This window comes from Micromesistius poutassou (genome assembly GCF_964030765.1).
Source record: "Micromesistius poutassou genome assembly, chromosome: 8".
NCBI classification, from domain to species: Eukaryota; Metazoa; Chordata; class Actinopteri; order Gadiformes; family Gadidae; genus Micromesistius; species Micromesistius poutassou.
Window position 1 is genome coordinate 8998706 of NC_140278.1, and position 20708 is coordinate 9019413.

At 45.3% G+C, this 20708-nt stretch overlaps 1 protein-coding gene across 1 annotated transcript in view; it reads right to left on the minus strand.

The window, feature by feature from the left end:
- The window catches only part of cdk14 (cyclin dependent kinase 14), a 103421-nt gene extending 82713 nt beyond the window's left edge, over positions 1 to 20708 (minus strand). Inside the window, 2 exon segments of the mRNA XM_084472380.1 lie at positions 18460 to 18491; positions 20291 to 20708. Coding sequence (XP_084328506.1) covers positions 18460 to 18491; positions 20291 to 20384 — 126 coding nt within the window. The 5' untranslated portion in view covers positions 20385 to 20708.

The window sequence follows — 20708 nt, forward strand, 5'->3', positions numbered from 1 at the left end:
CAACGACAGCAACAGCACTTAGACAATTGGTTTTGGTGTGTGGACGCCTTGTTACGTCACACTCTAGCCCGTTACCCCAGTCTCTTCTACTGTGGGGAAGGGAGCCGCCTGGTATGGTGTCTGAAACACCGACTAACCAAAGCGAATGACATAGTAATGCTAACACACACACACCACACGGAACAACCAACCCATGCTTTTCCTATGCTGGCATAATGGACAGAGATGAAGATATCTGGTAATTATTTCCATGGTGCCTTTCCCCATGACTTGCACCACACTAAACACCAAGCCATAAACTCAGCCAGAAGAGCCCAACTAGCTGCAATCCAATTCAGCAAGTAAGTATGGTCTGTGCTTTGCCTCGACTATTTTCCATTTAGCCACAAGGGGGGGGGGGGGGGGGCTAAGACAGATGATTAACAGTTAAAAATATGACATCATCGATGTAGAGTAATAATTATCTTATCTAATGACCATCATATCCCCATAACACTGACACTGGATTACAATATCAGCATCAAGTCACACAGTAAATAGATGCCACATTCAGTGGAACAAAAGAAAACCCTCGACTCAGCCGAACAACTCATCCGTGGGATCGAATGTCACTCAAAACAGCCCCACATTTCATATAGCGGCTATGCATCCCAAACCAAGCCATTACAATCCCTCCACAGCCCTGTTCAGAAATGCTCCGAGCCATTAGCAGCTCAACAATGCAGGGCGACGAATCAACACGTCCCATCTGCTATGAGTGCTTTCCAACGGTTCCGACTGAGCCCCTTATGATGAAGTGGTCCCTCTCGTGACCCCTCTCCTCCCAGGTCCCGGGCGCTCTCAGACACCACCCTGTTTGTTTACGTAAAGTGCGGCCATTGAATCTCGTTCACCGAAGACCACAACCTCTCTCTCACACACTAAAATATACATGGAGGTGTGCATTTGAAACCATTTGAAAAGCAAATGGGATACAAAACCCAAGGTGGAGGGGGGGGAGATGTTTCAGAGGAAGGAAGGCCTTGCCTGGCTCATGTTTTGAGCCTGTCCAAAAAAATGTCTTGTTTGCTTCCCCTGGTAAGAACAGCGCCACTGCTTTGTATTGGTCGAGTACTTTCACCTCCTCCCATTCTCTCACCCAGTCTTGTTTTTTTGACCAGGTGTCAATTCCCCTAGAACCCACTCCCAACCCTATAGTAGGCTACAGGCAATGCTGGTGGGCATCTACCATACAAGAAATGCTCACTGATGGCTGAAAGACTGTCCTAGCCCATCCACATCCCCATTACACATGGGGGTTCCTCGCAAGAGCCCACCACACCAAAAGCTACTTTAAGGTTTAGTTATTCAGTGTTGTATGAACAGCCCAGAAAGAAGCTTCCCCCTCCCAGCCACACACACAGCCATCTTCAATCCCTGCTTGCCCATCTTTTCAGATGTGTCACAAAAACAGACACTACCCCAGTCACACATACACACAGATGCACGCATGAATGCCTGCAAGCACACACACTTATCTTTTCCCTTCTTACGCTGCATCAGTGCTCGGATGGATGCACGTATGTAGCATGCTAGGCTATCGCATGAGTACCATTACTATGTGTCTGGGGGAATTTCTTCCTCACGCAATCTCTCACACACAGACACGAGCGTGTCAACTAGGACACAAACGCACAAAGCCACACCGATCCTCCGTGAGCAGGGGGGGGGGGACGAGGGATGGAGGGAGGGAAGGGAGGCGAGAGATGCAGGAGACGGGGAAGAAGCCGTGACGATAGCAACGCTTACCTTCGCGCAGGAAACAGCTCACCTGGATGCCTCTGAGGAGCAGACAGAATGCATTCAGGCCAATCGCTCTTCCGTACAGGCTCAAAACATCTCCCTCCTCAAGCTGCTCCCCTCCCTCTCCCTCTTCCGCTAGCCCAGGCAGACTGGGAATGACCGGATCGTACTATGAGTGGGCGGGGGGGGGGGGGGGCTCCGGTAGGAGGCTGCTCTCAGCCGACTGCGTTCTTTCTGGCAGACAGCCATAAAAAACAGTGCATTGTGACCGTCGAGGGAGGGGGTGGGTGCTGCGGGGTGGGTGTTAGTTACAATGTGTGACCCAGCAGATGGCAGGGAAAGGGTTTCCTGCACGTGCGCGTGTGATCTCCCCGGCCGACCCCCGCTACGCAGATATGGTACAGCCGATGAGTTCATGGAGGCAGATTGTGAGGCAGCGCTGCCTGCATTTCACGTAACGGCAGCTAGCATAGGGGGGCTAAGATGATGCAGGCTGAATTTGCGTGTGATTTGACCACTGAGCTAAGCTAAGCTAACCCAAGCTAGGTGAGGAGGCATGCTGAGCTGGGTTTCATTAGGAATGGTGCAACGTTAAGGAGACAGTATCGATTGCTTGTATCATCTAAGAGGCTGCAGTAGCTCAGATCAAATGTTAAACTGAAGGCTCACTTTGTTTGCCTTGAATGAGTGTCAAATAACTCGGAGAACAAAAAGCCCTCTGCACCGAGACAAAGTCTGTACAGCGGTCTGTGGATAATTTTGTACATCATTATGACAAAGTATCCTACTGTTGTTTTGACTGTTAATCAATGCTCAATTAGTAAATTGAATGAATTTGTTTTATTTTGTTATTTCATTTTAATGTTTTGTATTGACAAATTATAACCAATTATCTTCTGCTAAGAGCTTTACAAAAGCAAATCTTTTTTGAAGGTCAAATGTCTTTCGTAGGTTTTTAAAATCATGCAAATTGTAATTTTTGGTTCTTGGTTGCTTCTCAGACAAAGCAAGCCGATTGAAGGCTGACTATGGGTTCTGGTTACATATAGTGGGCACTTGGTATTATTTATGACGTGTGGTCACAAGTGGTCTATAGATTTATTTTGATTTATTTTAGTTAAATCAACAATAATAATGAATGTTAGCTGCAGTGCTAGTTAGAGTGATCTATATACAAATCCACCAGTGGCAAACAATAGCAGTAGTAACAGCTTTTTGTCTTTAGCTTTTCTATTTTTTTCCCCATGAAACCTCTTTTGGGCTAGCCATCTCTGATATTGTGACTGTCAGGCTACAAATGACAAATCTCAGAGAAGATAGTGCTCATGTGTTTCCATTCACGCTCAAAATGCCTTTTCTCATCCACTTGGATGACCTTGACTGACAGACTTGTTGCCAAAGGAACCAAACTGTGGCTAGTGCATTGTGTGTATTGGGTGGTGTGTGTGGGGGGGGTTGTGGGGGAGGGGAGAAGGGGGATTGTGGGTTGTGTGAGGCGGATTCTACCTTGTGGCAGAAAAAGTGTGAAATACACAATAAAACCGGCCCGTTTCTGTTTGAAACGGGGCGTATTGTGAGGTGAACAGCATGGACAGGGAATTTCAGCCATTGTCATCTGTTTTTGATAAATCTTTTATCTATTGCTATGCTGTGATCCTCAATTTAAGAGGCAGGGAAATAATTGGTTATGTGATGCATTTATTATCAGATACATAATAAGTGGATTATGTGGTTTGATAATAATAATAAATCTAATTTATATAGAGCTTTTACAAATGCCAAAGACGCTTCACAATAGCAGCTAAATCATACTGATCAAAGTAAAAAACAAAACATAAACAAGGTTTCAGAATTATGGATAAAAAACTGAATGCCTTTTTTTTTACCCAAAAGTAAACATAATAAATAACTATATTTTTACTACTACGTAAAACATTTAAAACAGACTTTAAAAATGTCTATGCCAAATGTGTAGTAAATGTATAGCCTCATCTCATTACCCATGATCAATGAATATGTCTAATGCTAAAATCCATAAATGTGTCTTCAAATAGCATAATATTCATTAACATGCAATCAAATCCATTCCTGGTGACATGTCATGTAACAACAGATCTCTGTCTCAAAGCGTCATGTATAATGTTTGCATAATACTCAGTTCAAATTGGGATTTTTCCCTGGGAATACCAGTATCGCCAAGTCATGGAAAGTATCCACAGCATGGATAAGAATTTTATATGATTGAAAAATAGTTTGTGTTGAGTGGTTTGTATCAGAGTGCTTTTAGAGCGACATGAAAGTCTATACAAGTATAAAAGGAAGGAAAAATGCAAAGCATTGTTAAATTTGATATGACCCCACTTAGACACAGTGGTAGAGGACATTTGGGAAGTTCTACGTATAAACAAAATAAACAAAATAAATAAAAGATGCATAAACGTCGCACTATTTGCTGCAGGAATATAGAAACGTAATGTCTTTAAAAACACTGCACAAGAAACAAACAAAGGAAAAAAGAGGAAGTGTTTTGTTTGTGAGGCTATGGCCCCTGGGCTGCCCTTTCCTCTCCTGTCATTCGCTCCTCTTTCTGGGTCCCCTTACCCTTGTACACCCCTCTGATATGCACCGAAGACAAAGCAGGCAGGCCTGTTCCACTGGGTCTAATAGCAGGATATACTATTTCCTCACACATAATTAACTGCGTCCAACCAAGCAGGATAATTCACCCTCACTGAAGACTTCCTGTCCAGCATGACACTGCACCCTTTCATAATTTTGACACACACACACACACACACACACACACACACACACACACCTTTTCATCCAATAGGGGAGAAAACTGTTTTCTAATAAGAGTACTGCTTCATATACCCGTATTTGTGATCTGGAACATGAAATCCCTTTTCCACCAAAGATGTGCGGAAAAGTTGGGACAGATTAGCGTCATTGGTACAACTTGTCCACAAAAATCCCAAACAGTGAGTTGGATGTTGCATCCCACGATTATTTCAAAGCATGCGGATGAAGCAGTGCTCAACTGTATCAGAAATAGCTGAGCTAGACCGTTCCACGTTAAGAATCCCCCATATCTCCCATCTTCCCAAAGACTCCTAATTAGCTTAATTAGATGACTGGTGAAGAACCCCAGCAGGGATACAATCGTGCACCTTCAGTGCACACGCACATGCACACGCACACACCCACACACACACACACACACACACATACACACACACACACACACACACAACTTTCAGTATTTTGAGTGTAATCGAATCAAACCACACACACACACACACACTCACAAACGCACAAACATACGCACATACGCACATACATACAGACACACACACACACACACACACACACACACACACACACACGCAAGCAAGCATGCAAAGTGCAACTACTCTGTCCGATTTATAATAGGATCCATTCATATCCATTCACAACATGGCCGCAGAAAGAGATTGGACCCATTGACCCAAAATATCTAATCTGGGATCCAGAAGTGCTACTACGCTGTAGCACAACTCTGGGGGAGACGGCATAGAGCCTGGGCAGGAAATCAACCACCGAGAAGGGCTGAGTTACACCTTCATTCCTGTTTTGTTACCGACTTATACTTAATAGAATCTCATTATCGTGGGCAGATGAACTAGGGACATCAATCGTGGCCAGTCTAAACAGTGTTGATTTGAAGCCTTTACTTTGTTACTACTGTGACACTATGTTACAGTTAACTTGTGCTTGCTTAGTTTGTGTCTGCTGTCAATAGCCAATTAGGAGCTTCTCGCTGATCAGAATGGGCGAAACAAATATGAATGCGAGACTCTATTCAAGAAAACAAAGGCATCAACTGCTCCAGACAATGCATGATCAAAGCATGCTAAAAGGAATCATACTTTTGATAGAGTCATATTTCAAAGCGCATGCTATCAGGGGAGATGAGATCATTTGATTTCTAAATGTGCACACCAAGGTAATTTTCTTTGCCGTGCTGGAAAGAATTCTGAGGCATTCTGAACATAGGCAAGCCAGCTCATAGATGGGGTCAGGAGGGGGCAAATGGGTTTGGAAACTGGAAAATTACAATTACAAAGATATGACAAATGCAGAGCACAAGATTGGAACGCTCGGGCTGGCCCTCGGAGGAAATGAGCGCGCTCCATTCACTCAGCACATGCACATGGCCTGATTGGCTCGACACTCTGCACTGGTGAGGACAGACTTGGCTGTCCTGTACTTTTTAACCAGTTCCAGTTGCACAGTCACCGCCAATGTATTCCTTCAAGAAAACATACAAACCAAAAAAATGTAACCAAACAAACCCACAGCACAGGATACGATGTGGGGGGGCATGCGGCAGAGCCTTCTATTTATTACAAAGACGCATCTCTGTTTCTTTCCTCTTGGAGTTGGGCGCAGGGAAAAAAGAAAACACTGCAGTGAAGACAGCACACCCCCTTATCGTCATCCATGACATCAAGTCATGACTGACCGACCTCGAAGGGATGACCCCACCGCTGCCGTCTCTAGAGTGCCAGCTGTTTGCGCGTGAGTAAACATACGTGTGCATGTGCATATATGAAAATAAACATACATACAGTATATGATCTCTGTGATGATCTGTCTCTGTCTCTGTCTCTGTCTCTCTCTCTCTCTCTCTCTCTCATAAGGATTTAGGATCCTGTGGACGCCGCTGGCTCTCCACAGCGTCCGTCGCGTCGCTGCCATTGTTATTCAGCTGCGCACTCCGCAAGCCTGCCACCGCCGGGCCCCGCGGATCAATAGATGTGCAGAGCAAATCACAAAGAGACACACACACATACACATACACACACACACACACACACACACATCCCCCCCCCCCACACACACACAACGCAACAACACAACAACTCCATATTTGGGGAAGCAATGGCGATTTCCACCCGAGCCGAACAACACTACAATTAATCTGAGGCGTATTAATAAAACAATATGTTTGGCCTGAGGATCCAAGTGTTTCCAGAATGTTGTGTCTAAGTAAAGGGTGGTGGGAAGGGGGGGGGGGTATTCAAATAGTGTAGTGTACATGTTTCTTATTATTCCTGTTGGCTGCAAGCAACAAGCAAGAACTTTTGAGTCACAACACAAAATTGGGAATGCAAATCGGTAGGTTGTGAAGATGAAACGGAGCGGGGGGGACGCCGCCTGGCTTAGGCGACGGCTGGATTCAGAAGGGGTTCGATAATCCTCCGTCAACACTGAGCATGTATCGCTGCAAGCCCCCTCGGTTTGAAGTTCAGACGCTGCTGTTACAGCGAGAGTGGCAGAGAGCCCCCCGTTCTCAATTCACACAACATTGGAGGAGGCGGACTGACCTTGAGGTGACACTCAAAACTTCAAATAGCTTTACAGTTATTTATTCATTCGTTTATTTCCGACGCCTGTTGTGAAGTCGTTCATCACCCTCTCTGCATATGAGGCCCACCCAAAGTCACGGACGCCAGTCAATCTGACTTTAACCATGAGGTGCTTCCAATTGTTGGGTTGTAGTTCTTTTCAACTCTAGGTCTGACCAACAGCAGTGACGGAGGCCAAAAAGAGGCAGAGGTTCATTCTGTGATTTGCGTGAGGTGCAGACAGACATGAAGGCGCTGACATGAAGCTGTATGTAGCTCTCCGCGGGGGGGCAGAGCCACTGCTTTGAATAATGAGGCCCACACAGTCCAGCTATGTGCTTTGGCCAGTAGATGGCAATGAGTTGCAAACAGGTGAGCGACAGCTACAGATAATGTTAGAGGGGACAATGATGTTCATTCTACATCCTATTCGTATTTCTGAGTAGAATGGTGTGGCTGCAGCCACCACAGATGTTATTATAATTGCGTGGCAGTCGCATGTTAATTAATTCAGCTTAATCCACGCCTCATTAGGGGGGCTGGCTGCAACACCCAGCTTCTTATTCCGAAGCTGAATATCATGAGATGAACAGAAGAAGTCTGACAAATATGTCCATTATGTATAATGAGAAGACGTTGAATGGGACATTTAGCACAAAACAGGATGCTGACTAATCCTCAATTAACCGTCCTGTTCGTGTTGTTTTTCATTTTTTTCATCTTCTTGTTCTACTGCCTCACTTCGTCACCCTCATGTATTTTGCACAGACAACAAGACACTTTTGTTGTAAAGCATTGTCACTCCCTGCTGTGTTGTCAGGCCTGCTCAAGATGCCAGGCTCATCCCTAGCATCGGACCATGTGACTAACAGCAGCCCAATGACTTTGCACAATCTCACAGTCCCAGTTGTGTTTCCCCGCAACCCGCACCAGTCACCGGGTACTGAGCATATTGGCAAATACTTCCAAGATGATATCACCTCCCAAACTCAAGCTGAAAAAAAATGAAAAAGCTTTTCGATAATGGATGACTAGGGATTGCCTTTGTTTTTTAGAAAAACCTCAGAGGAGAGATAGGGGGTCATGTGTTCAGAGATTTATCACTTGCTGATCCTACAAAACATCTCAGGGGCAACGTGGGGGGGGGGGGGGGGGGGGGAAGAGGGGTAGGGGCCGGGGGTAGGGATCCCCACTGTAATGAACGGGGAGTCAAAGTCAGAGCCGTGTTTTAGCAGCAGGTCAAGGACGTGCAGACCTCTTGGTGGTATTTCTTCCCCCGTGAAGGGAACCCACCAAACCCATGTCTTTATTAAAATTAAACAACAGACTGGTTTGTGTAAAAGTGGCATAAACACACACTTGGCTTGTGTTTATCATTTAATTCCTCCATATTTCTCATGCCCAGACATGGTTTATTTCTCTAGAAAAATACACAGGGTACTAAAAGGTTTTTTTCCCACAGTTTTCCAATGGGAAGGACCTTGGTTTGAACCTTTGTTTACCCAAAAAACGTTGTGACTTGAAGTCATTTTTGGGAGGATATGAAATCTTCTGTGAGATGAACTTGGAACTTACCCTTCATATCCCTTCTGAAAATAACCCCCGTCCCTATAGAATGCAACAACAGCTTGGCCAACATAGCGTGAACAGGGCACGGCAGTCAGCGCAAGGCTAGAATACGGGAAGACCAGATGGGTGTAGATTGATTCACAGTGGAACATTTGTTGTTTTAGCAGCCATGCGCACAGCCCTGGTTCGGTTCCGCCATTCTTTCTCCTGCACTGGACTCCATGCCTGCTGACGTCAGCCACAGCCTCGGCACAGACTTAACTATCAAATTCCCCCCTGTTTTTATCTTTTAACTCTTCCATCTTAAGCTGCATGGGAAATGAAAAAATGATCCACATCAGTCAGCCAAGAGGGGTCCCCTAGTTAGTTGTTTATTCATGCAAAACACTGCAGCGCTAAAAGAGCACCCTCCATTTTGAGAGAGCGTTGAGCCCGGGCCACTTTGGCAGCCCCAAACCGCAGAGTAACAAAAGACCTTATCGCGACAGAGATAAGGGGAGGTTGGCCAAGCAGCTGCCGAGGATAAAAGAAAGTCTTTGTTGCCAATCCCGTTTCTTAGCCAAAGATGTGCTTTCCACACCATCGCCGTTCTACGACTTAATACTCAGAGGGGGCCAACCTTCCACTGTACCTTAACCGTGTTCATGTGTGAAACTGTGAGAGCGTTTATTTAACAACGCATTACATCTGATGTCTGACACATCCGAGCATCGCTGATTATGTATTCTGTATTTGACATTTAGCAGGCAGTCTCTCAAGCGAAGCACGTCAGTGTGCACTGGTACGTTGCATACACATTTACACTTGTTGCCTCTCATCTCCAACTGTGGCCTAATTGAGGAGATGCACTTGTAAGCATCGTTTAGTTGCCTTAGTTGAATGAAACCGTCGACCAGATGGAAGAAACAGTTAGTCACTCACAATTTGTTCAATAGCGGTATGTCTTACCGCTTGGTTAGTTGCTAACTTTTCACTGTCAGCTGCCATATTGTGTATCTCTCTCGGTATCTCTCCCTCTGTATCTCTCCCTCTGTCTCTCTCCCTCTGTATCTCTCCCTCTGTATCTCTCCCTCTGTATCTCTCTCTCTGTATCTCTTTCTCAATCAAGGGACTTGTAAAAAAATCAAGGGGCTTGTTGGAGGCTTGAGCAGGGAACACAGAATCACACGCAGGCACATTCCTCTAAATCTGTGTTTTGTCTCCCTCTGCAACATGGGGTGATATTACTGAAAAACCCAAAAGGTCAGCACAGATGTTTTTTGGTCCTCCTCTGCTCTTTGTCCATCTTTTGTCAAGCCTTTTATTAAAAAGGGAACATTTACGCTGACATTTGAAAACCGCCTGAATACCTTAAATGAGTTATTCAGAGATGACCACAGAGACGATACTCACAATGCCGTCGCGTTCGGTAAGGAAATAGATTTTATTTTCCTATCATGGAAGATTGATACGTGTCCGGGTCACCTGTCGAATCCACATCGGCCGATTTCAAAAGAAATCCCACATTGTGTTTAGTTTTACATCACGTCTGCTGCCGTCTCCCCCTTTAACGGCAGCCCCTTCAACCCGGACGAGTCTCACCTGCATGACTGGCAACCCATTCATAGCCTTCCCCAGAGAGATAAATAATAAAAAAAGCTGAGCATATGGTGAAGCTCTGAAGCCTTCAGTGTGATTGATGCGACGTGCTGTACGACGACGACATCATCGCCGAGCACTTCGCCCGCAGAGAAAGCCAGAAAAGCTCTTCATCCACATTTGCATTTTAATACCTCAGCAATATCGAATCCATTACGCCTCCCCTGGTGGCCTATTAGCGGCGGGTTAATTAAAGACTAGATGAGGCCGCGGCGCGTCTAGGAGCAGACGATCTGTCTGACCCCGGGGCTGATTGTCAGGGCCTCATGCTGACCACGAGGGCTCATCGCCGGACACATTCTACACCGCGACTCCCAGAATTACCTCCCGGGGCGGCAGGGAAACTGAGCCCCTGCGTGACTGATGGCCGAGGCCGGCCTGTTAATTTCCACAGATAACAATAATCCTCCGATGCGTGGGGAGAAGGGCAAATCATAAAAAGCTAAAAATAAATACCAGTAAGCGGCCCACTTCGATTTGGAGCCATCCTGCGCAGATTGAATAAGCCGGGGCAAGATGAGCTGCTCGCATGCATGCCGACTCTTCATTTAGTGAGGTCGCACCACACCGACGGGGAAGGGATCGCAATTGGTGGTACGCACGTGCTCATGCACACACACGCTCATACACACACGCACACTCTCTCTCTCTCTCTCTCTCTCTCTCTCTCTCTCTCTCTCTCTCTCTCTCTCTCTCTCTCTCTCTCTCTCTCGCTCTCTCTCTCTCTCTCTCTCTCTCTCTCTCTCTCTCTCTCTCTCTCTCTCTCTCGCTCTCTCTCTCTCTCTCTCTCTCAGATTAGCCAGTTGTCACAGATCAGATTGACAGACACAGCATAAACACTGCTGGTGGCGAGAGTCTGAGCTGTGACAGTCAGTCAGTCAACCAGGCAGGCAGGCAGGCAGGCAGGCAGGCAGGCAGGCTTAGGCGCAGAGTGACAGCGTGGTGCGCAGGCTGAGCACAACAGGCAAAACATTCAGAGAAGTGACAGTAAGGGAGCCCTATATGCTAACACACTACCAGAGTCGTGCAGAACTCCAATGTGTGCTACAAATCTCTCTGGTTCTCCGTCTCTCGCACCTCACAAAGACACACACAGAATTCCCCGTCCAGCTGAGTGCAAAGAGAGGAGGAAAGACTAGACATGTTGAAGTGATTGTACAGGCAGACGGCAACAGAGCCAGAGTCGGGAAGGGGGACGGGGGGGGGGGGGGGGACTGTATGGGGACAGACACCATGAGAACCAGTGGTCCAAACCCAGCCCCTTCAGCACGCCTGCCTGCATGGTTTCTGGCTGCTTGCTGACTGGCTGGCTGGCTGCTTCATACGCTATGGGAGGATGCACCGGAACAGCCTGCTGACTCAGCCTAGTAAATTATGCTTGGAATTGGGCAAACTATTAACAGGTACATGCCTCCCAGACACTAGGAGAACAGTCTCCTGTAGAAAGGAGGCTGGGTTTGTGTTGCAGTTTGCCAGGGTGCATCATGGGAACGGAGGAGAGACACCCGCAGCATGGAGTAGGTATAGATTGCATTGATCCTGAACACAAGAGCAAAACTCTTTCAGATATACGATACACTGGTGGTCGCTTGATGCAAAACACGTGAAGAACTAAAAGTTTCCCCCTCAGCAGGCAGGGTGATACATTATACTGTAAAGTAACTGTGGTATAATAAATCGGTCTAAATAAGGTCTGGTACCCGCAACAGGGTGGGGGGTTCCACAGTCCTCTAGTTTTGCCAGTGTACTGTTATCTAAAGACTATCTGAACAAGTATTAAATAAAAATCTCCATATAGAAATTGGAATGATTCTTTTATTTCAAATGAAGGCAAAGTCAATTGTTTTTCCGCTCAGGTTGAAATGAACAAAAGCAATAAACAGATTGTATTTTCAGAACTGAGAATTTAAATGCACCGTTGATGGGTTCACAGTCACACTGTTATGTATTCAATATTCTGCAATAACTTAGCGGTGCGAGCGGTTACACCCGCACAGTGGATGATCAAATGTGCAGTATGTTATACGCCCCTGATTGGATCGCGAGTATGGATTAGACAGCCACACTGTTGTGCACCCTGTAGTCGTTATAAAATGCAGCCGGCCAGCGTGTAGATTCTGCCTGGATGGAAGGCTTCAGCCTCATCTCAGGAATGGATAGACAAGCTCCTCTCACAAGGCTTCCTCTATCCTACCAAGGAGACAGAACGCAGCTCGTTCTACACTTGTTTCTGCCGCCGTGGCTTTTAAATATGTAATTTTCCGCATGTGATAGCATGGCAAAGCAGCTTTCAAAGAAATAACATTATAAACAGCATTGTGGCGGGGCGTGTGAAATCTTGGCTTTGATTAAACCCGGGTGACTTCAGAGCATGAGTGAGTTCATTCATTAAGTGACTGAGAGGAGAGAGCAACCTCAGGGAAAGGCATTTCGAGGATTGTCACGTTAAGACGGGAGGAAGTAGAAAGGAATGAGCCACCAGACCTTTCACAGTTTGAGTCACAGTACAACAAAAAGAAAAAAGCATAAGCATAAATTGTAATAAGTATATTTGACCTTCTTCTGATTCCCCTGCTGGAATAGAAGAGTGAGTTACATGATGCCGATGGCTGAATGCCATGTATAAGACATGGCAGGGCACACGAGTCCATGATGAAATATGTCACAATAAGCTGTGGACCCAACAGCAGCAACTCATGACTGCATCGCTAAAGGCCATGACGGCAATCGGTCCCTGGGAATTAATTACTCCACGATAAAGCAAGTTAATCAAAGAGCCGTTTAAAAGCATGTCAAAGTAGTATTGTAAACCCTTCTGTGCTCTTATTGTTGAATCATAAAGACAACAATGTAATCAAGATTCAAGGGATCCTGTCAGCCACCCCATGTCTCTTGTGGTCAAACCCAGAAGGCAGTGGAGGAGAGATGATAAGCCAGGCCGAGCTGAGGATCAGGCACCGGTGACAGGGACACGATGTGTCGCGTATAGATTCAGTCGTAGAACGTCTGGAACGGGTATTGTGGAAGTCTTAACAAACACACCAACTACAGATGTGGGGCGATGCAATCACTCGACGTCTCCCTCTTAAAACCAAACACTCTACCGAGGCTAATGTGTGAGGTTTGCGGGCTGATGGGTCCTTATGCATTTGTTCCTTTAGTCCTTTACCTTTATTTATTTTTGCTTAGTCCGCTCTCTCGCCCCCTCAAGGGGACAGCATTTATTGATTTTCTGTCAGGGGATGACATCAATGTCCCCGAGCTGCACTAAAACCAGTAACGTTGTCAAGTTCTAAACAGCCAGACTGGTAATCAGTAATCTTTCTTTGTTATTTTACGAGGAACATTATCAATGTTCTCAGTCGACTGGGAATATTTTCTTTATTTATTTAACTTATTTATTTAACTGCCAAAATAAGCTTTCGGAATTGAACTTCAACCGAAACAAATCAATACTGTTAGTGTTCCATGCATACAAATGTCCCTGATGGGAGTCCCCCCGCACCATACACACAAAGACACACACAGCCAGCCATGCTTTGACCTTGCAGAGTGGAGAGGAGAGTTTGGAAAACAGCTGGTTATAAGATGGAGGAAACAGGCACTACACATAATTGCCTAAGTACACTTAAACATTTGTGGGCAACACTATACCTTGCACATGCACACACACACACACACACACACACACACACACACACACACACACACACACACACACACACACACACACACACACACAGGGAAACCAGGGAAGCGAATGAGAAAGAGACAGTGGAACATTGAATTCTCCCATGCGGTAAACAACGTAAGCAGTGTATCGAGGTATGAAAAGGAAGTGGGTCTGTGCTTCTTCTCAAATGTTGGCAGTAAATTAAAATCCATTAGAGTCACTGGCATGACAGAGATGTTGACACTAAGACTTATTAAAAACGGCAGTCGCTGGTATTTGCGACACCACTTTAGGTGCACGTACTTCCACAACATCCCCTTATCCTTATTTCTTGATTCATCCTCTGTGTTGCTGTCATGTGCAGTCAGGGTGCAACAGCAGAGTTTATGGCTGGGAGGTCCGTCCTGTGATAAAGCATCATCGCTTAAAACCATGGGTGTGTGTTTTGACACACACAATGATGGTGGTTTACTTTTGCTGACACAAAGCCTTGCACGGCACGTGCGGTTGGCTTTCACACTGACACAAAGTGATGGAAGTAGACGTTCATTTCATTTGTTTTTTTATTATCTGCGCATGAAAAGTAATACGAGACAGCAGAGTCCTATTCTGCTGAGAATAGATAATGAAGTTCCAATGTGACAAAGACAAAAGCAGGGGAGAGAGGGAGAGAGAGAGAGAGAGAGAGAGAGAGAGAGAGAGAGAGAGAGAGAGAGAGAGAGAGAATAGGAAGAGAAAAGACGGAGAGAGTGAAGAAGATGGAGAGAGAGAGAGAATGCAGCTAAATAATTTATGAAAAAGAAATGTTCAAATGTATTTCTGTAAACAAACAACAACAATGCTGACAGTAATTTGGCAAAGGCATAGCTAGACCGTAGAACCATCTCCCACCGAGACACATACTCCTCCCTTATCATATAATAATTATAGTGTGTATGAATATATAAATGTAGGCCCCTACTAACCCATTGCTATGGGGCTGATAAACCCTGATAAAGTCCACTCGTGTGATAACATAGGAAACGGGTGCGGACGGACAGACAGAACCGCAGACAGACAGAAGCAACAATAGAGCCTCTAGAGAGCAAGACAGGATGAAACAGAGAGCCATGGCAGCAGGAGACCCGGATAACCAAGGTGAAGGTCTGTGTGTGTGTGTGTGTCCTTGCGCGTGCGAATGCCGTTGCATGTTTGTGGGTCTTTGTATGTGTGTGTGTGCGAGGGTCTTTGCGTGTGTGTTTGTGTGCGTCCGAGTGTGTGAGGCAGAGAGCGAGAGTGATGGATGTGCGAGGGGAAGTAGGCACCAGAGAAAGTGAAAGCAGACAGAGACGGAGTGAGGGAGAAAAAAAGAGGAACAGCTAAATGATGAAAGAAGAGGAAGTGGTGACAGAGGAATGGCACAGTGCTGTACGATGGATGGAGAGGACAGGGAGGACGGAGGAAGGAGAGGACAGAGGGAGGAGGATAGAGGGAGAAAAGACAGAGGGAGAGAGGGGGAAGTAGAGAGAGAGGTTAGAGGAGAAAGGAGAAGATAGAGGGAGGGAGAATTCAGGGAGAGAGGGGGCAAAGTAGAGGGAGAGAGAAGAGAAGGAGAGGATAGAGGGAGAGGGGAGACGATAGGGAGAGAGGACAGAGGGAGAGAGGAGAGGGAGTGAGGAGACAATAGAGGGAGAGGACAGAGGGAGAGAACAGAAGATAGGAGACGATAGGGAGAGAGGACAGAAGGAGAGAGAGGACAGAGGCAGAGAGAGGAGACGATAGAGCGAGAGGACAGAAGGAGAGAGAGGACAGAGAGAGGAGAGGGAGAGAGGAGAGGGGCGGAGAACAGAGGTAATGGACTGATACTTTGGAGTGACAGAAAAAGGGGTGAAAGATAGGACAGTCCAAAGGAGGTTTTATTTTTCTTGGTTATTAACAACCTTCCATATCACAGTGGGAGGGTTTTTGGGAAAGCTTTTGGAAGCAATGCCACAGAAAATAAGCACTGTGATGCAAGGGAAGTCCGCCCAACCAGTTTTGTTGTTGTGGTTTTGAGTATGACTTGCGCAGTTCTCATTTTCTCCAACAATTGTGCAATAGCAACTCAACAACCGGAGCCCTCATAGTTAGGAATGTGGTTTCTGTGTCCGAAGAGAACATGTTAAACGTCACAGTGTGGAGCAGTAGGCCTACGCAGTATGCCTTCCAGCTACAATAAAGGCCGATTTGATTCCCCTGCTAGACCTAGTAAAAATGTCTGATATCAACTTTTTAAATTAGTACAATTTTGCCTAATTCATCCAATAACATTGATATCTCCAGTCACTTAATGGATTTACAATGCTTGTGACTCAATTAGATAGGCCTAATTTTAGGACACTAACAAATGACCATGTGTGTTGTTGAAACAGGACAAATTAAATTCAAAATATTTAATTTAGATGAATTCAAGTTTTACAATTGAATCACGCAATCCATGTCTCAGAGACTCTCTACATTCTACTTATATTTCTTGTTTAAATGTATACTATCAAACTTTAAGTTTGTCTCGCATTCTGCCCCCCACCCACCCACACACACACACACACACACACACACACACACACACACACATACATACAGCGAATGTTCATCGGTCATGTTCATGGTATAGCTTCAGGCCAGTGAAATCTAATTCCCTCCTCATTCCTGCAGGAAACAGATTTTTTCCTACACTAAATTCTTTACATTCTTCCTTAGCAGCAGAGCCCATTTATAGCCAATAGCCGAGGCTAATTCCCGTGGCACTCATTTCTTGCGAGTGCTCTACTTCATGAGGTTTTATCGTGCATTCCTCGTTCCAGAACAACATCAAGAACCAAAAAAGAAGGAGGGGGACGTACATCTTCCCGTCACACAAATCACAAGAGAGCCGTCAAAGCGTCCCGATAAAGACGCATTCGGCATTCACGATATTTACACTGAGCGGCTGCTAGCGAGCAAGCGGGCGATGACTCCCATGCAAGATCCCCTGGAAAAAACCATAAAACATCTAATAGGGATGTTGAACGCGCTGAGCGCTTCGACCACAGACTCCGCAGAGGGCTGAGGCTGCACAGCGAGGGCCAGAGAGGGAAAACAGAATAACCCTAACCCTCGCCATACCACAGAAGAAGACGAGAGAGACTTTGAGTAGAATCAAATGAATAAGGAATGGTTGCCTGTTTTGTTGGTGAATTGGATGTGATACAACGCTCCACTCATGCTTCATTGTGTGCGCGGTTTGGTCAAATAAATACACAGAATAATGAGAAAGGGTCAGAACTAGAAGTTCAGTGCGAGTGAAGTGAGATTTGCATAAGTGGGACATACTGTAACTGGGGCCCTAAATGAACAGGTGTGTTGAGACAGAGGGCAGCCAGGAGCAGTACCACTAATAGCAACATTAAACTAGCCAAGATGTACCGCTCTACAGTATGTTTTGCATTATGACACACATTATGGGCACTGGAAGACCTTTGTAATAGCTTTTGTTGGTGCATCTTTCAAAAATCTTTTTCTAAAAATTGGAAAAAAAGATTTAAAGACAAGTTGGCTGAACAGGCCTAGAATCAACAGGCCACGAATCGTGTGCAGTGCTCTTTTATGGAAGCGACTGGGAGACTAGGGACTGAAAGAAGCTGACCATGCCTTGGATAGAGATGCACGTCTCTATCCAAGTCTATCCAGTCTGGATGTAAATGGGATGGGGAGAAAATCAATGTTACTTAAACTCAAAAGGTTGACCAAGCATAAGTTCCCAGCCAACACATTAAATTTAACCAACCAGTACTCACTCAGCCCTATTGAGTAGCTTATTTAGTCAAAGCCTATAAATGGGCAAAATCAAGATGAAGAAAATAAAGCAGATAGTAGGGGTGAGAGATAGAAAGTGATAATGATAGATAGAGAGAGCGAGTGTGTTTGTGCATGTCTGATAGAGGGGGACGAACACCAGAATAAAGATACCATTTACTATACAGAAAGAGACGAGAAGCAATTAACCGACGGCAGACAATCCTCAATGCTCTCCTATATTCTTCTGGGTTTTTGTACATTTTACAGCCTGGGCTCCCACTGAACCAGCAGACCAGATCCCATAAAGCAGCTACAGAGCCCTGGAGGGACATCCGAGATGAGAGGGAGAAATGATGCTCTGCACATGAATACATTCCATGCGCACCACAGAGAGCAGGGTTTGCACACAAAAGGCAAAAATCCCCCACAACAGGGACCATCCCCGTAACAGCTGCCTAAAAGCGCCTGCTGACTAATTACATAGATTACACGCAAATTGTTGTGCCCGATACCATTGGTTCAGTCAATGGACGAGGACAGCGAGACACGGGTGTGGGTGGGGGGGGTTCAACATCAGCTCAAAACAAAATGCTTTGGACTTTTCCAACTTACTTCGTCAAAGCCGCTGTCCTCTTTCTTGAACGCTGCAGGGGGAAGAAAGAGAAGAAGGAAAGTAAGAGAAATCCTGGCAAACACGGGGAACTTCTGAGAAAAGAGCAACATCCCAAAGCCATGGGGGGAGGGTGGGGGGCATTCTGTGTGCTTACGAGACGCAGGAGAACACCAGTGACGGATCCGAATTTGAAACTGTTACACTGAGATTTGCCATGATTTTTGGACAGCAAACATTGAAGATGAATTAGACATGGCGGCCGTATCGGTGACCTTTCATGGGGGGCTTTGTTAGCCAGGAGAGCACCAGGAGAGCTGCCATTGCTGTTGTTCTGAGCGGAGCAGTTTTTCCCCCTTGATCACATAAAATTCCTAGGGGTACTGTGATTGCTTTGTGACAGCAATATCCATCTCGTTTACGAATAACTGAAGGTTAACCACTCGGCCCGGGAGATGCCTCCACCTTGACAGTCGCTGACGCATGACAGCGACCCCCCATTGTCAAGGTTTGGTCCACAACAAACACAATACATACAGCCACCCCCTCCCTGTCAAAGCCTCTGTTTTAAGGTTAATAATTTCAACTTGGTTTTAATGGGCCGTCTCTCCGAACAATCGAAGGGGACCCCAGATGGCTCCAGAGGAGGGTTAGTGTTTTGGGGGTGAAGCTGGTGAAGGTTGGTGTGTTGGTGATGGTGTTTTTTTTGGAGGGGTGGAGGGGGGTTTAAATGACTTTTTCATGTCACAGTAAGTGTTTGGAGTCAGACTCTGGCTACTCGCTGGGCCATAAAATTGCAAATTCCCTCCAGAGGCTTTTACAGTCACAATAATTCCCCATCGTGGCCATATGACCAGATCACTGCCTTTTAAAGAAGGCCACACTGCACAATACAGTGTATTTCACTTACCAAATCAAGTATGATCATCATTATGCAGTAGGCTTAGTTTACAAGCTATTTTAGAGTTATTCAAATGTTTTATAAAGTAAGTGACAATTGCCTTAATGCAAATATGTGTGTGTTGATTGATGGAATGTCACAATTTACGAAAGACTCAATAGAAGTTGGTATAGGCTCATTTTAATAATAGCCTATATTATAATGTTAAAATAGAAATGTCATTAACCTTGTGGCTGCAAGTCATTATTTTTTTCTTTCGATTGTGTGGCTTTGATTAAAAATCTATCATCAGTGGGAAACTAGGCCTATAGGCTTTCTTAATATATATGTGTTTGAGAGTAGAAGGACAAAGAATCTCTACGCTGGTCAATCGATGAGCGAAAGTAGAGGCGCTGTGTTGGTTTAGAGGGAAGAAAAGATGACCAATCCGCGCAGCCGGGAGAAAAAGTCAATGCCAATCTTTCTTCAACCGCAGGATCGACAGGACTGTAGATTTGAATTGAATGCGATTCTCATCTTATCCCACACAGGCTGCCTCTGTTAGAATTTAATTATAGAAAAATAGGCTACTCTCGACACGAAATGAAGATATAGACCTATATCGTTAGATAGCAATATGTAGGCCTATAGACCGATCATAGAGATAGATAGATGGAGATCTAGATAGATAGCTAGATAGAGGATATATAGATAGATAGATATATAGATAAATAGGTCTATAGATGGAGATATAGATAGATTTATACATATAACTTTAATCTATATATAAATAGCATATGCATGTGGCATGCTCTTTCAGATGACTTTCATTCTAGTCCACCACTATTGGCGGTGGCTTTGTGACTTCACAGGCATGTGTCTCGCAGCAACAAGGTTATCTGTTATACAGATTTTAGTCATGCAATTCAAGCTAAAATAAAGACAGTTCTTACCGATGCTTCTGAAACTCTCGGATAAAGTTCTTCTCAACTTTTTCATTTTGCCGATTTTTTCTGCAGGCTTAGAAGCTGGCATCAGATCGCACATTTGGATGACTTGTCTGCAGCGGCTCCTCGAACACTGAATATAGGGTGAAGTGGTTCAAACTGTGGGCTTCGACGTTGTTGTCTTCCAAACCCCCTAAACACACGCACAGACCAGACTCCTATCCGTGGGGATTGGTTTGAATGCAAAAACGCCTTTTATGAATGCCTCCCCTATATGTTTAGAATCCCAACTACATTTCTATTCCATTAAACGGACGATGCGCCAAGCAGCGTGGTAGAGAGACTATAACAGAGCTGTCGTCATTTAAAATCGGATCGTCTTAGTTTCTGCACCGAAAACTGAAAATGTGTTTTTCTTCGGGGT